The sequence below is a fragment of the Pipistrellus hanaki genome (genome assembly GCF_964339955.1).
Source record: "Pipistrellus hanaki genome assembly, chromosome: 2".
Lineage (NCBI taxonomy): Eukaryota > Metazoa > Chordata > Mammalia > Chiroptera > Vespertilionidae > Pipistrellus > Pipistrellus hanaki.
Window position 1 is genome coordinate 196,892,697 of NC_140504.1, and position 13,812 is coordinate 196,906,508.

The 13,812-nt window shown below is 70.3% G+C and overlaps 1 protein-coding gene across 1 annotated transcript; it reads right to left on the reverse strand.

Moving 5' to 3' along the window:
• Window positions 1-264: 264 nt before the first annotated feature.
• SLC45A1 (solute carrier family 45 member 1) lies at window positions 265-13,460 on the reverse strand (the record flags this gene model as incomplete). The annotated part of the gene is given in 11 exon segments (XM_084875781.1): window positions 265-657; window positions 3,969-4,174; window positions 5,014-5,190; window positions 5,987-6,137; window positions 7,743-8,389; window positions 8,637-8,861; window positions 9,182-9,274; window positions 10,236-10,653; window positions 13,296-13,412; window positions 13,414-13,445; window positions 13,448-13,460. Coding segments are annotated over 11 exon segments (2,343 nt in total). The 3' UTR covers window positions 265-393.
• Window positions 13,461-13,812: the final 352 nt, after the last annotated feature.

Genomic DNA, 13,812 nt, shown 5'->3' on the forward strand with positions numbered 1-13,812 from the left:
AGGCCTGGATGCATGGAGCAGACTGAAGATCTCAGAGAGGAGGCAGGAGGGGGAACCGGACCAAAGAACTTACATACGGACATGCCTGGCCCCAGGGCACAGACAGGGCGGGAAGGCCTGGGGCGGGGCGGGCAGAGGAGGCACAGGTGGGAAGAAGGGGGCCATCCGTAATACTACCCACAATAAAAGCAACTTCTTAGACCTGCCCCCCAAGTGCACGTGGAAAGAGGCCCCTCCCCATGGCCTCTCACTCCCAGGAGAGCCGCACCAGACACCACAGGCTTTGCTGCTGCCGTTTATTGTTTTATCACATATTTACATTCCAGCTGGAGACCTGTCCGTCCGCCCAGGCCCTCCGGCTCCCTCCGGCTCCCGCCCGTGGCTCCGGGCTGGTCACACGCCCAGCAGGAGGGGCTGGCGCTCCTCGCCGGCCGGGCCGGGCGGCAGCTCGTAGACCACACACAGGGAGGAGTAGAGGCAGCCCAGGAAGGACACGAGGCTGGAGAAGTACATCACCGCGCGGGCACTGCCCACCGCCGCCGTCAGCGGCCCCAGCACCAGCGACACCAGGATCTGGGCCAGGAAGTACTGGCAGCTGAGCAGCGAGATGTCCACGCCCATGCCCCGCCGGGTGCCGTCCGCGCTGGACCCTGCGAACTGCCGGAGGGCGCTCAGTGCGGCCGGACCCGACCCCGCGGCCCGAGCCCCTGTCCTCGTCCCCGCGGCCCGAGCCCTCCTCCCCGCGGCCCGAGCCCTCCCCCCCCCCACCGTCCCCGCGGCCCGAGCCCCCCTCCCCGCGGCCCGAGCCCTCCCCCCCCCCACCGTCCCCGCGGCCCGAGCCCCCCTCCCCGCGGCCCGAGCCCTCCCCCCCGCCACCGTCCCCGCGGCCCGAGCCCTCCTCCCCGCGGCCCGAGCGCCTGTCCCCGCGGCCCGGACCCCGTCCCCGCGGCCGCCGGGGCCTCACATTCTCCAGCCCCAGCGCGCACGGGGCTCAGCCAGGACTTTAATAATATTTGTGCTCAGAGCTGGCGGCGGCGACAAGAATCCGTGACTAACGGGGCAGGGGGCCCTCCGCACAGGGGGGGCGCTCTCCCGGCTCTGGTCCTCCCTCCCTCACCGAGAGGAGGCCGCCCTGTCCGGACACACTTCTGTCCGCGGCCTGGCCCGCCGCACACCCTGTCCCCCAGGAGCCGGTCACACACCTCCCTCCCCGCCCACCGCGCACACGGGCATGTGGTGGGCACGGGGGTGGGCGGTGGAGGACCGTGTCTGTGCGCAGGGCTGCAGGGTGACGTGGCAGGAGGCAGTGTGGGTCCCAGCACAAGCCACCCCCACCCAGAGCCACCGATGCAGCAGGCGGATGCCGCCCCCCATGCCGCTGTGTGTGCACCGCCTGGGTGCCCACCGCCTCGGTGTCCATCAGCCTGGGTGCCCATCAGCCTGGGTGCCCACCGCCTGGGTGCCCGTACCGCCTGGGTGCCCATCAGCCTGGGTGCCCAAACCACCCAAACCGCCTGGGTGCGGGTTCGGTCTGGCCCTCTATCCGGACAGGGGTGGCCACCTCGAGGTGGGGGTTGGGGGTGCCGTGCCCTCCCGGGAAGGCGGCGGCAGGGGGCTCGGGGACGGGCACGTGTGACCACATCCAGCTTCAGGGCGCGGGGAGGCCCCTGGGGGAGGCGGCGGTGAGCCCGGCCCCCAGCCCGGAGACAGTGTGCAGAGGCCCTGGTGACGGCCACTCCTTCCCGCAGCTCCGCCCGCAGCCGGGGCGCCTGGGCCCGGTGCCCTCCTGGGGGCAGGCAGCCCCTCACCAAGCCCAGCGCAGGCTCGGCTGCAGGGCAGGGACCGGCGGAGCGGGGACAGCCCCGGAGCGGGGCCCTTGGGTGCTGCTGGCACGGGCCCTGCAGTGCTGGCGGGGTGCGGGTGCCCACAGCCTCCGGCCCCGGGGTCAGGACAGCGGCCGGAGGGGCCTGGCACCACCCGCCCGCGAGGTCTGGCCGCTGGACTGGACCTGCGGACGGCGGTGCTCAGGCCCCTGGGGATTCAGCTAAACCCGGGCCCCGGGCCTGCACCCGGGGGGGGGGGGGGTGACAGGCCCCGAACCACGGGGGGCGGGAAGCTCCGTCCCCACGGTGACCTCCAGGCCGACTCCCAAACCTCCGCTCCGCCCACACCCGTGCCGGGGGCGCCGGCGCAGGAGGGAGCCCCATCGCGCTGCCGGGGTGACCCTGATGGGGGGCCGCCGCGCCCACCGCGGCTCCCGCCACCGTCCGAGCTCCCCAAACCCCCTCGGAGCCGGCGGCTGGGCGCAGAGGGGGCGGGTGCTGGTTCCAGGGGGCCCAGGGGGCGGCTGGGGCAGCGGGCTGGGGTTCCTCTGGATTGGGGTGCTGGTCCCAGGGTTGGTGAATGGGGGGGGGGGGGGGGGGGTTATTGTCAGGATGTTCTCCACCAACAGCTGTGAGCCCGGTGTCCGCGGGCGGAGCCTTCTCAGACCCCCCCAACAGAGGGCGTGTGTGCGTGTGTGTGTGTGCAAGTGTGTGTGTGCATGTGTGTCTCCCCGCCACGGAGGCAGCGTGTGTGTGTGTGTGTGTGTGTGTGTGTGCGCGTGTGTGTGTGTCCCATGGAGACAGCGTGTGCGTGTGCGTGTGTGTCCCACGGAGGCAGCGTGTGCGTGTGTGTGTGTGTGTGTGTGTGTCCCCCACGAAGGCAGCGTGTGTGTGTCTCCCCCCGCCCCCACAGAGGCAGCGTGTGCGTGTGTGTGTGTGTGTGTGTCTCCCCCCCCAGGGAGGCAGCGTGTGTGTGTGTGTGTGTGTGTGTGTGTCTCCCCACGCCCCCACAGAGGCAGTGTGTGCGTGTGTGTGTGTCTCCCCTCCCCACGGAGGCAGCGTGTGTGTGTGTGTGTGTGTGTGTGTGTGTGTGTGCATGTGTCCCCGGCCGGCACAGGGACCTGTCTTTGGCCATTAAAGTCCCGGTGTTTTGTCCCGTGTGGGCTTGGGACACTGAGTCTTGTTTTTAGAAGCACTGGTGGGCACAGCATTGATCTTGAGGCTTTTGTGCCCAAGGGGGGGCCTCACCCCCACCTGGCCCTGTGCGCACAGGTGACCCCGGAGGCTGGCAGGGACACCCTGGGCCTCCCCTTCCAGCCTCCGGCTCCCACCTGCCACCCCTGTGGTCCCCCTGATGTCTGACGGGACCCGTGTTCCCTGTGCACCGGCCCTCCGGGCATGGGGGCCATTCCCGGGGGCGGGGGGCTCTCGGAGCCGCTGATGGGGGGTGCAGGGGGCGGGGGGGTCTCTGAGCCGCTGGGGGGTGCAGCGGGGAGGGGGGCTCTCGGAGCCGCTGATGGGGGGTGCAGGGGGCGGGGGGGTCTCTGAGCCGCTGGGGGTGCAGGGGGCGGGGGGGTCTCGGAGCCGCTGGGGGTGCAGGGGGCGGGGGGTCTCTGAGCCGCTGGGGGTGCAGGGGGCGGGGGGGTCTCTGAGCCGCTGGGGGGCGGGGGCTCTCGGAGCCGCTGGGGGGAGGGGGGTTCTCCGAGCCACTGATGGGGGATGCAGGGGGCGGGGGGGTCTCTGAGCCGCTGGGGGGTGCAGCGGGGAGGGGGGTTCTCCGAGCCGCTGATGGGGGGTGCAGGGGGCGGGGGGGTCTCTGAGCCGCTGGGGGTGCAGGGGGCGGGGGGGTCTCGGAGCCGCTGGGGGTGCAGGGGGCGGGGGGTCTCTGAGCCGCTGGGGGTGCAGGGGGCGGGGGGTCTCTGAGCCGCTGGGGGGTGCAGGGGGCGAGGGGGACTCTCTGAGCCGCTGGGGGGCGGGGGCTCTCGGAGCCGCTGGGGGGGCAGGGGGCGGGGGGCTCTCGGAGCCGCTGGGGGAAGGGGGCGGGGGGCTCTCGGAGCCGCTGGGGGCAGGGGGCGGGGGGCTCTCGGAGCCGCTGGGGGAAGGGGGCAGGCGGTGGGCCAGAGGCGGGGCGGAGCGGGCGCCTACCTCCTGGCTGTGGTAGTAGTCGCACAGCAGCGAGTAGGGCAGCGTGCAGAGCGTGGAGAAGAGGACGCCGTAGGTGACGCACAGGGACAGGACCACGTACAGGTTGCGGGACAGCGTGGCCAGCCCGGTGCCCAGCCCGAAGGCCAGGTAGGCCCCGAAGTAGAGGGTGCGGATGCTCAGGCGCTCCTCCAGCTTCTCCAGGATCGCTGCGGGACAGCGGGAGAGGGTCGTGTCCCGGCCTCCCTCCGCCGACCCAGGTACCCGACCGCCTCGCGGGCCGGACGGGCAGCAGGTCCCGAGCTGACCCGCAGGTCATTGAGCGAAAGGAGACGGCGCTGGGACCGCCTTCCCTGCCTTCAATCGTGTCCTCAACGCCCGCCCAAGGCCATCGACCCAAGGCCATGGACCCAAGGTCATGGGACCAAGGCCATGGACCCAAGGCCATCGGACCCACGGCCATGGACCCAAGGCCATGGACCCAAGGCCATCGGACCCACGGCCATGGACCCAAGGCCATCGACCTAAGGCCATGGACTCAAGGCCATGGACCCACAGCCATCGACCAAGGCCATGGACCCATGGCCATGGGACCAAGGCCATCGACCCAAGGCCATCGACCCAAGGCCATCGACCCACGGCCATCGACCCACGGCCATCGGACCCACGGCCATGGACCCAAGGCCATCGACCTAAGGCCATGGACTCAAGGCCATGGACCCACAGCCATCGACCAAGGCCATGGACCCATGGCCATCGACCCAAGGCCATCGACCCAAGGCCATCGACCCAAGGCCATCGGACCCACGGCCATGGACCCAAGGCCATCGACCTAAGGCCATGGACTCAAGGCCATGGACCCACAGCCATCGACCAAGGCCATGGACCCATGGCCATGGGACCAAGGCCATGGACCCAAGGCCATGGACCCAAGGCCATCGGACCCACGGCCATGGACCCAAGGCCATCGGACCCACGGCCATGGACCCACAGCCATGGGACCAAGGCCAGCGGCCCTCCCGTGAGGGGCCCCGCCCGCCGCACGTACCGGAGTAGATGGCGGCGCTGAAGGCGTAGATGCACATGCCCCAGCAGCCCATGGTGACGCCGCTGTTGTACCGCTGGAACGCCTCCGATGTGCGCGGGGCCTTGGGGTCCCCCTGGAACACCACCTCGCCCATGAAGTCCGTGTAGAAGAGCAGCATCCCCTCGAACGAGAGCCAGCCTGGGGGGGGGGGCTGTGACTGTGACCGTGACCATGACCACGGCACAGACATGGCCGGGCCCGTCGCCAACAGCGGGTTTCCTGACGGTCAGGGTAACGCCGGACTCAAGACCTAAAGAGGCACCAGCTGCCTCACGCCGAGATCTCGTCCCCGAGCTAAGGGGACACGGGTCCTGGAAGGCAGCTGTGCGGGCAGGGCACGGGTGGGGGGCGCTCACCCAGGAAGTGGGTGACTCCCGGAGGGGGGGGCAGGGAGGTGGCAGGGTGGGGGATCAGGAGGGGCTCACCCAGGAAGTGGGTGACTCCCGGGGGGGGGGGGGCAGGGAGGTGGCAGGGTGGGGGATCAGGAGGGGCTCACCCAGGAAGTGGTTGACGCCCAGGTCGGGGGGGGCAGGAGTGGGGGGAAGAGGGGCAGGGGGGCTCACCCAGGAAGTGGTTGACACACAGGTAAGGGGGACGGGGGGAGGCGGGGCGGGGGGACAGGGGTGGGGGAGCAGGGGGGAGGGACACATGGGGGGGGGCTCACCCAGGAAGTGGCTGACTCCCAGGTGGGGGGGCAGGGGGGAATGCAGGGCGGGGGGACAGGGATGGGGAGCAGGGGGGCTCACCCAGGAAGTGGTTGACACACAGGTAAGGGGGACAGGGGGAGGCAGAGCGGGGGGACAGGAGTGGGGGAGCAGGGGGGAGGGACACATTGGGGGGGGGGCTCACCCAGGAAGTGGTTGACGCCCAGGTGGGGGGGCAGGGGTGGGGAAGTAGGGGGAGAGGGACAGGGGTGGGGAGCAGGGGGGCTCACCCAGGAAGTGGTTGACGCACAGGCTGCGCAGCGCGCGGGGCGTGTGGCGGATGGTGGCGCAGAGGTGCCGCAGGGACAGGGCGGGCCCCGGCTCGCTGGGCCCGGGCAGCTGGCTCTCGTACTTGACGCCGTTCAGCAGGATGTTGGCCACCTGCCAGGGGACCCGCCGGCATCAGAGCCGCCGCCGGCCAATGGGGGCGGGAAGGGGGTCGGGTGGTCTCTGCCAGACGCGGGCCTGCAGCGCCCGGGGCCCATCTCCCCCGGAGCTCCTCGGCGCCCCCCGAGGGCACACGGTCGGGGTCCCAGCCCCTCTGGAGGCCCGACCGGAGGGTGCGGAGGACGGGCCCCCAACGGCCTCTGCTCACTGCCCTCTGCCCGGGGTGGAACAGGCCCTCGGGCCCTGGCGAGGGCTCTGTGAACCCGACGCCCCCTGGCACCCGACGGGCACGCCGAGGGGGAGCCCCCGGAGGAGCCTCCGCCGTGACCGCCTGGCAGACACGCGCGGCCGGGGAGCGGAGCCGCGGCCCCGGGGCAGAGGGGAGCCGCTGCCCTGGCCCCCGGGGGCGGGGGGGGGGCTGTGCTGGGTCAGCACCGGACCGGACCGGACCGGGAGGAACCAGAGAGGAAGCACGCCGCCGAGGTGCTGGTCCAAGGTCAGCCCCGCCCGGAGGAGGGACAGCGGGGCCACCTGTGCCACCTGAGCCGCGGGGCCTGTTCGCTCCGTTTTCCTTCCTTCGGACACAGCCCACCGCGGGAGAACGGACGTTATAAAAGGAGCTGCCAGCACACAGGCTTAGATTCTCCGCTAACCGCCGTGTCTGCGCCGGCTGGAGCGTTGGGACCGGACAGGGACGGGGGCCCAGCGTGGAGCGGCTTGAGCGGCCTAGGGGACGGGGACGGGGACGGACGAGGGCCCGGCGTGGAGCGGCCTGAGTGGCCGCGGGGACGGGGACAGGGACGGGGACGGGGGCCCGGCGTGGAGCGGCCTGAGTGGCCGCGGGGACGGGGAGCAATGCCGGCCCCTAAGGAGGCGTCTCTGCCGTGACAGCCCGCCGGACCCGCCGGCCACTCGGTCCTCCCGCCCCCGGGCGTGGGCAGCGGGCAGCGGGCAGTGCTGCCCGGAGTGTGGTGAGGTGGCCGGGGAGGTGGTGAGAGCGGCCAGGCCCCGGGCTCGGAGACGGAGCCGCAGCCCTGGCCGCAGGGTGGGGGGTGGGGGGTCCATGCCCGAAGGGCTGCTGTCAGGGCACCTGCTGAGTTTCTGCCTTGATCCCCAGGAGAGGGCCTGCAGGAGGCAGCCGACCGACCGGTCTCCCTCTCCCACCGATCTCTCTCTTTCTCTCCCTCTCCCTTCCTCTCTCTCAAAATGTCACCAATTAGGGGGAAAGCCACCGGCGGTTCTCCAGGTCACCTCCTGTGAGACGGGGCCTCCCGGGCCCGGGAGGGGGCCTGCCTGAGCTCGCCCCCCCCACTCCCCTCCCCCCTCCGCATTGGGGTCCCCCCGGGCGGGGCCCGGCTGCTGGGGGACCGCAGAGGAGGGGACAGCCCGTTCGCGTCCAGGGGCCTCTTCGCGCTCAGACCCCGAAAGCTGCTCGGATCCCGCAAACCCGTGCCGCCGCCCAGCCAGCCCTCCCACCCCACACGCTGCACACAGCCTTCCGGAAGCTTCTCCGCCTGCACAGCCTGCCGCTCACTCCCTTTCGCACCCAGAGGTTTGCCGGTCCCTCAGCCCCCCTCGCCCCCCCCGGCCCCCCCTCACCTGCTGGCTGAAGGTCACGGTCCTCCTCCGGCCGGGCTCGGGCCCGCCCCCGGCCGCGTCCGGCAGGGCCAGGCTCTGCGGCCTCTTCAGGATGCCGGCCGCCCGCGGCGCGGGGGCGTCCAGGGAGCCCACCCGCAGGCCGCCCGCCTCCCCGCGCGCCCCGGGGTCCGGGCGGGGGCAGGCCGGCGCCCGGGGGAAGCTGCGGCTGAGGGCGGGCGGCGAGGCCGGGGCCGGGGTGTCCGGGGCGCCCGTGAAGCAGTCGATGAGGACGCTGTCGATGTGGGAGGCGGCGAAGGACGGGGCGAAGGTGCTGAGGGCGGCCGGGGAGCCGGCCCCGCTGAGGAGGCTGCCGTACCGGGGCGTGAGCGGGCTGGGCGGCGAGAGGGGGCTGCCGGGGCCGGAGGGCGGGCCCGGGGCGGGCGGCGAGGGCGGCAGCGCCAGGCTGGGGCTCCGCATGGCCGGCCGGGGCCCGGCGCGGGGCCGCAGCGGCCGCTCGGGGATGCTGAGCAGCGTGAGGGCGGTGCTGGCGCCCAGCACCACGGCCGTGAAGACGAAGAGGACGCGCAGCTGCCCGCCCAGCGCGCGCCCGAAGCCGGTGCGGTCCCAGTGCACGCCGCCCACCACGTAGCCGAAGCCGCCGCCGAGGCCTGCGGGGAGCCCGCCTCACTCCGGGGCCACTCCCCCGGGGCCCTGTGTCCTCCCCGGGACTCCCCAAAGGGAGCGGGGAATGGGGGGCCCGGGACCCGCAGGACACAACCCCCAACAACCAGCATCAGCCGCCCGGTCACCCCCCATCCGCCCGGTCACGGCCGATGCCTCGCACGGAGACCCGTCCCGGGGCCGGGGCCGGTGAGCCGGACGTGAGGGCGGGCCCGGCCGCGGCCCCGCACTGACCTGCCAGCAGCGCGTGGATGTTGAGGCCGCGGTCCTGGTCGGCCGGCCCGCACACGTCCATCAGGTACGCGTGGCTGGGGCTGTCGGCGGAGTCGGCGCTGAAGTCCATGAGCACCACGCCGCCCACGGTCAGCAGCAGGCCCCAGCGGTGCTGGCCCGCCCCGTCCGCCAGCGCCGCGCCCAGGTCCCGGCCGTTCAGCAGCAGCGAGAGGCCCAGCAGCGCCCCTGAGGCGGGAGGGGGGTCACCCGGGAACCGGACCGGCCCCGCGGGGAACCCCGGACCCCGGGGCCGAGAATCCTTCCTAACCCGGTCCTTCTGCTTTTACTGGGATCGGGGTCTCTGCCGCCAAGGAGAGCAGAATGGCTCAAACTGACGCAGGAAAATAAATACAAAGCAAGCTGTTCCCAGGCCAGAGCCCGGGTCCGGCGGCCACCAGGCCGGGGGGTGGATCCGGCTGAGCGCCTGGCCAGCACCGGGTTTGCTAAGAGGAAGCGGGGCTCTTTGCTTTGCTTTTTATTTTAATTTCAATTCCCAAACAACAGACCTATGGCCAGGACAAGAATGAAAGGGCGTCTCCGTCCAAACCTTGAGGTACATCGGTCACTCCAGGCACCCAAGAGTGGCTGCAGTAGGAATCCTGGAACAGAGCGGGCGGGGGTCACTGCCGGGGTCACTGCGGGGTCACTGCCGGGGTCCCCGCGCACAGGGGCCCCCACGGACCCGGCTCTGCGCGTTCCCTGCCGCCCGGGTCTCAGACGTGGAAAGTCAGCGACAAGTGCCTGCGCCTGAGAACGGAGGACACAGGCCCCGGGACCCCTCCGCGCCCTCCGTCCCTCCTCGGCCCTCGTACGCCACGAGGCAGCCGTGACCTTGGGAGTCCACGCAGAGCCAGCTCCTCCCAGACCCAGCCCCTCGGGCTACGGCTTATGGTTTGGATTCCCCCGTTAGGGCAGCACCGGATGGCGCGGGTCCGTGGGGACAGCCAAACCTGTTCTAGAAGCCGGTTTATTTGTTTTATTTTGCTATTTAAATATATATATATATATATTTGCCATCGCCAGTTTGCTCAGTGGATAGAACATCAGCTTACAGAGTGCAGGGTCAGGGCACAGGCCCGGGTTGCAGACTCCACCCCCCTTGGGGCGTGCAGGAGGCAGCCCGTCAATGGTTTTCTCTCTCATCATTGATGTTTCTCTCTCTGTCTCTCACTCGCTTCCTCTCTGAAATCAATAAAAAAATAAATTATATATTTTATTTCAGAGAGGAAGGGAGAGAGAGAGAAACATCAATGATGAGAGAGAACCATTGACCGGCTGCCTCCTGCACGCCGCACCGGGGACCGAGCCCACAACCCGGGCCTGTGCCCTGACCGGGAATCAAACCGGGACCTCTTGATTCCTACGTTGACACTCAACCGCTGAGTCCCGCCAGCTGGTTAGACCAAGTTTCCTAAAACACGGGGATGGCGGCCATGCCTGTGTGTCCTACGGCCCCGGACTGACGAGTGGACTTGGCCCTGCCCCCCCTTATCCCCGGGGACCGGGAGCGGCAGGCCCTGGGGCTCCGGGAGCCCCCCCCCCCCCCCCGGGTGCGCTCACCGAGGATGGGGCTGATGAACCACACGAGGCTGTAGAGCTGGTCCGGGAGGCCCATCTGCAGCAGCACGGGCGTCACGTAGGCCGTCTCCATGGCGTAGCTGAACTCGATGCCAAAGAGGATGCAGCCGTTGCAGAGCAGCTCCCGGAAGGAGCGCTGGGGGGGCAGGTCCCCGAAGCCCACCAGCTCGGCGGGGCAGGGGGTGTTGGGGGGCGGGGGCGGGGAGGGCCGGACGCTCCGCCTCCGGGGGTGCCGCTTGAAGTTGTTGGCGCGGTGGCTGATGTGCCGGGCGGCGGCGCCCGCGTAGCCCGCGGCCGGGGGCCGCCAGGCGTCCTGGGGGGCCGCGGGGGGGCCCAGGGCCTCTCCCGGAGGGGGGCTGCCGGCCGGGGCGGTCATGGTGAGGGCGGCCGCTCGCAGCTCCTGGGGAAAGCCCACCGGGGATGGCAGTCACTCACCGGCCTCACCTCCAGGGTCCGCGTTCCGGGGGGGCCCCCTCCGCCACCCCGACTGGCACCCCCTGGCCCTTTCCACCCGGGGAAGGCTGGGTTCCAACGGGGAACCCTGAGTCCATCCGTCCACAGACCCACCCCCTCTTCCTCTAACCCACCCGTCTGCCCAACCCTTCCAGACAGGCAGATAAATGTACACTCACCATCCCTCCTCCCTCCCATCAGCCAGCCACCCACCCCCCTGCCCACCCTCCCACCCACTCACTCACCCTCCCGCCCCCTCTCTCACCCACCTCCTCACTCACCCTCCCGCCCCCTCTCTCACCCTCCCATCCCTTCACTCACCCTCCCGCTCCCTCACTCACCCTCCCGCCCCCTCACTCACCTTCCCGCCCCCTCTCTCACCCTCCCGCCCCCTCACTCACCTCCCGCCCCCTCTCACCCTCCCGCCCCCTCTCACCCTCCCGCCCCCTCACTCACCTTCCCGCCCCCTCTCTCACCCTCCCTCCCCTCACTCACCCTCCCGCCCCCTCACTCACCCTCCCGCCCCCTCTCACCCTCCCGCCCCCTCACTCACCCTCCCGCCCCCTCACTCACCCTCCCGCCCCCTCTCTCACCCTCCCGCCCCCTCACTCACCCTCCCACCCCCTCACTCACCCTCCCGCCCCCTCACTCACCCTCCCGCCCCCTCACTCACCCTCCTGCCCCCTCACTCACCCTCCCGCCCCCTCTCTCACCCTCCCGCCCCCTCACTCACCCTCCCATCCCCTCACTCACCCTCCCACCCCCTCACTCACCCAGGCAACCTTTCACCCCTTCCATCCTCATATGCCCTGCCCATCCTCCAGTCCAGCGGTCCCCAATCGGTGGTCCATGGACCACTGGTGGCCCATGAGGTCTGAAAGGTTGGTGACCGCTGCTCTAATCTGCTCATCTCCCCTTCTCAACATCCACCCATCCGTCCGTCTGTCTGTCCATTCATTCATCTACCCATTCGTCCTCTGGCCACCTTCCCACCCACCTTCCCGCCCACCTCCCCACCCGTGCTCCCTCCGCCAAGTGAGGAGCACACAGACACTGGCTGCGCAGAGACAGGAGACATCGTCCCGCCTGCGAGCCACGGGAGCCACCGGGGAAAGCAGCCCGGGCGCCGCATCGGCCGATGGCGTGCGGGAGAGCGGAGGCCGCGGCCGGTGAGCTGGTCACCGAGGCCTGAAGACCAGCTCAGGATGGGGGCGTCCCCGGAGGACAGGCTGGGCTGGCCGCTCTCACCTCCGTAAGGGGCTCATCTGTGACCTCAGACAGCCCAGCTCTTCTCCACCAGGAACAGGAGTCCCTGAGGAGTCCGTGCACAGCTGTCCTCCATGGCGAACGCAATTCACATCAGGTTTTAGGGTTTGTTAAAGCTCAGCTGGTTATTTAAGTTCCCCTGGTAGATACTTGGCATATTAGGCTCTTATTATATAGGATGTACAAAGCCCTTGTACATCCTATATATTGTAATAAAAGCCTAATATGCCAAGTATCTGGCTGACCAGTCAGCCATTCAACCAATCAAAACTCAATATGCTAGTGATATGCTAAGGCCGCTCAACCACTCACTGTGACATGCACTGACCACCAGGGGGCAGACGCTCTAACTGGCAGGTTAGCTTGCTGCTGGGGTCCAGCTGATCAGGACTGAGTGAGACAGGCCGGACACACCCTGGAGCCTTCCCACGGTCCCTCCCCAGCTGGCCAACCTCCTGCGTCCCTCCTTGGCCCCATAGGGCAGTGGTGGGGTCCCTCACCTGGCCTGCACCCTCTCACAATCTGGGACCCTCAGGGGACTGTTTTGGCCTGACCCCGCAGGCCAGGCCGAGGGGCCCCGCTGTGCATGGATTTGTGCCCGGGGCCTCTAGTGATTAATAAATTCACACAGTGTCCAGGCCGTGTGAGTGCTTAGCGCGACCCTCCCACGCGCCAAACGCCTTTCCTCTTGTCTAATCTCCTACAGGGAACCCGCCCTCCGCCAGAGGTCACCCAGGGCCGCGTCCCTCCCACCCTCTGCCTCCCACCAGCCCTCGGGTGAATCCTGCTGGGCTTGAGGGCGGGAAGTTCACAGTCTAATCACTGGGCTGTGGCCCCTGCGTGTGGGCAGCTGACCCAGGAGCCCCGGGCCCATCGGCACCGCCTCCTTTCCTGCGAGGCTGGAGAGCAAAGCCCGGTGTCTGGCGCCCGGAGCAGAGAGGTCACTCCGTGTCCAGGACCGAGCGGCTGGGAGCTCCCTGCCTCGGCCTGGGCTTGTCCCTCTGCAGGGCAGCCCCTGGGCTGGTGACAGCCTGACCGGACGCCGAGAGTGAACCCGGCTCAGCCTGGGGGAGGGGCAGTGCACCTGGCGCACCTGCCCAGGTGACTCAGGGACAGGCCTCCGCCCCCCCTTCCCGCGGGGAGCCGCTCCCCAGGGCCAGGGCGCCCAGCGGGTCCCATTCACAGCTCCCGGGTGAGACCCACCCACAAAGGCTGCCGGCGACCCCGACCCGCCGGCGCCAGATCGCCTGGGCCTGAGCCGCCGCCTCCCGCACCCGCGGCCGCCGGAAGCAGCAGGGGAGGAGGCGCGGGGGGAGGTGGTACCTGCGGGTCCAGCCGGGAGGCATCCCTCCTGGAGGCTGGGCTCGGGCCTGCCCGCCGGCCGCTCAGCCCCGGTCCTGGTCCCGGTTCCGGTCCCGGCCCGCAGCCCCAGGCCCGCCGGCCGCCGCTGCAGCATCACCGGGGGCGGGGCCTGACGTCACGCTGCATCCTCCGCCGCCGGCCCCAGAGCATCCTCATCCTCATCCTTAAAGCGGCACCGCGGCGGCCCCAGAGCATCCTCATCCTTCATCCTTAAAGCGGCACCGCGGCGGCCCCAGAGCATCCGCATCCTCATCCTTCATCCTTAAAGCGGCGGCACCGCAGGCCTGGGCCCCGAGCGGGGTGTGTGTGTGTGTGTTCCGGGTGTGCCCCCGCCCCCCACACCCCCCAAAGGCCCGGACGCAGGCGGCTGTGGCCTCCGGGTGGGGCCGAGGCTCTCCCTCCACAGCCAGCCCTTCTCTGAAAACAGTGAGCTGTGCTCTGTGCGGGGCTGGTTCACAGGTGGGTCTACCGGTTCTGT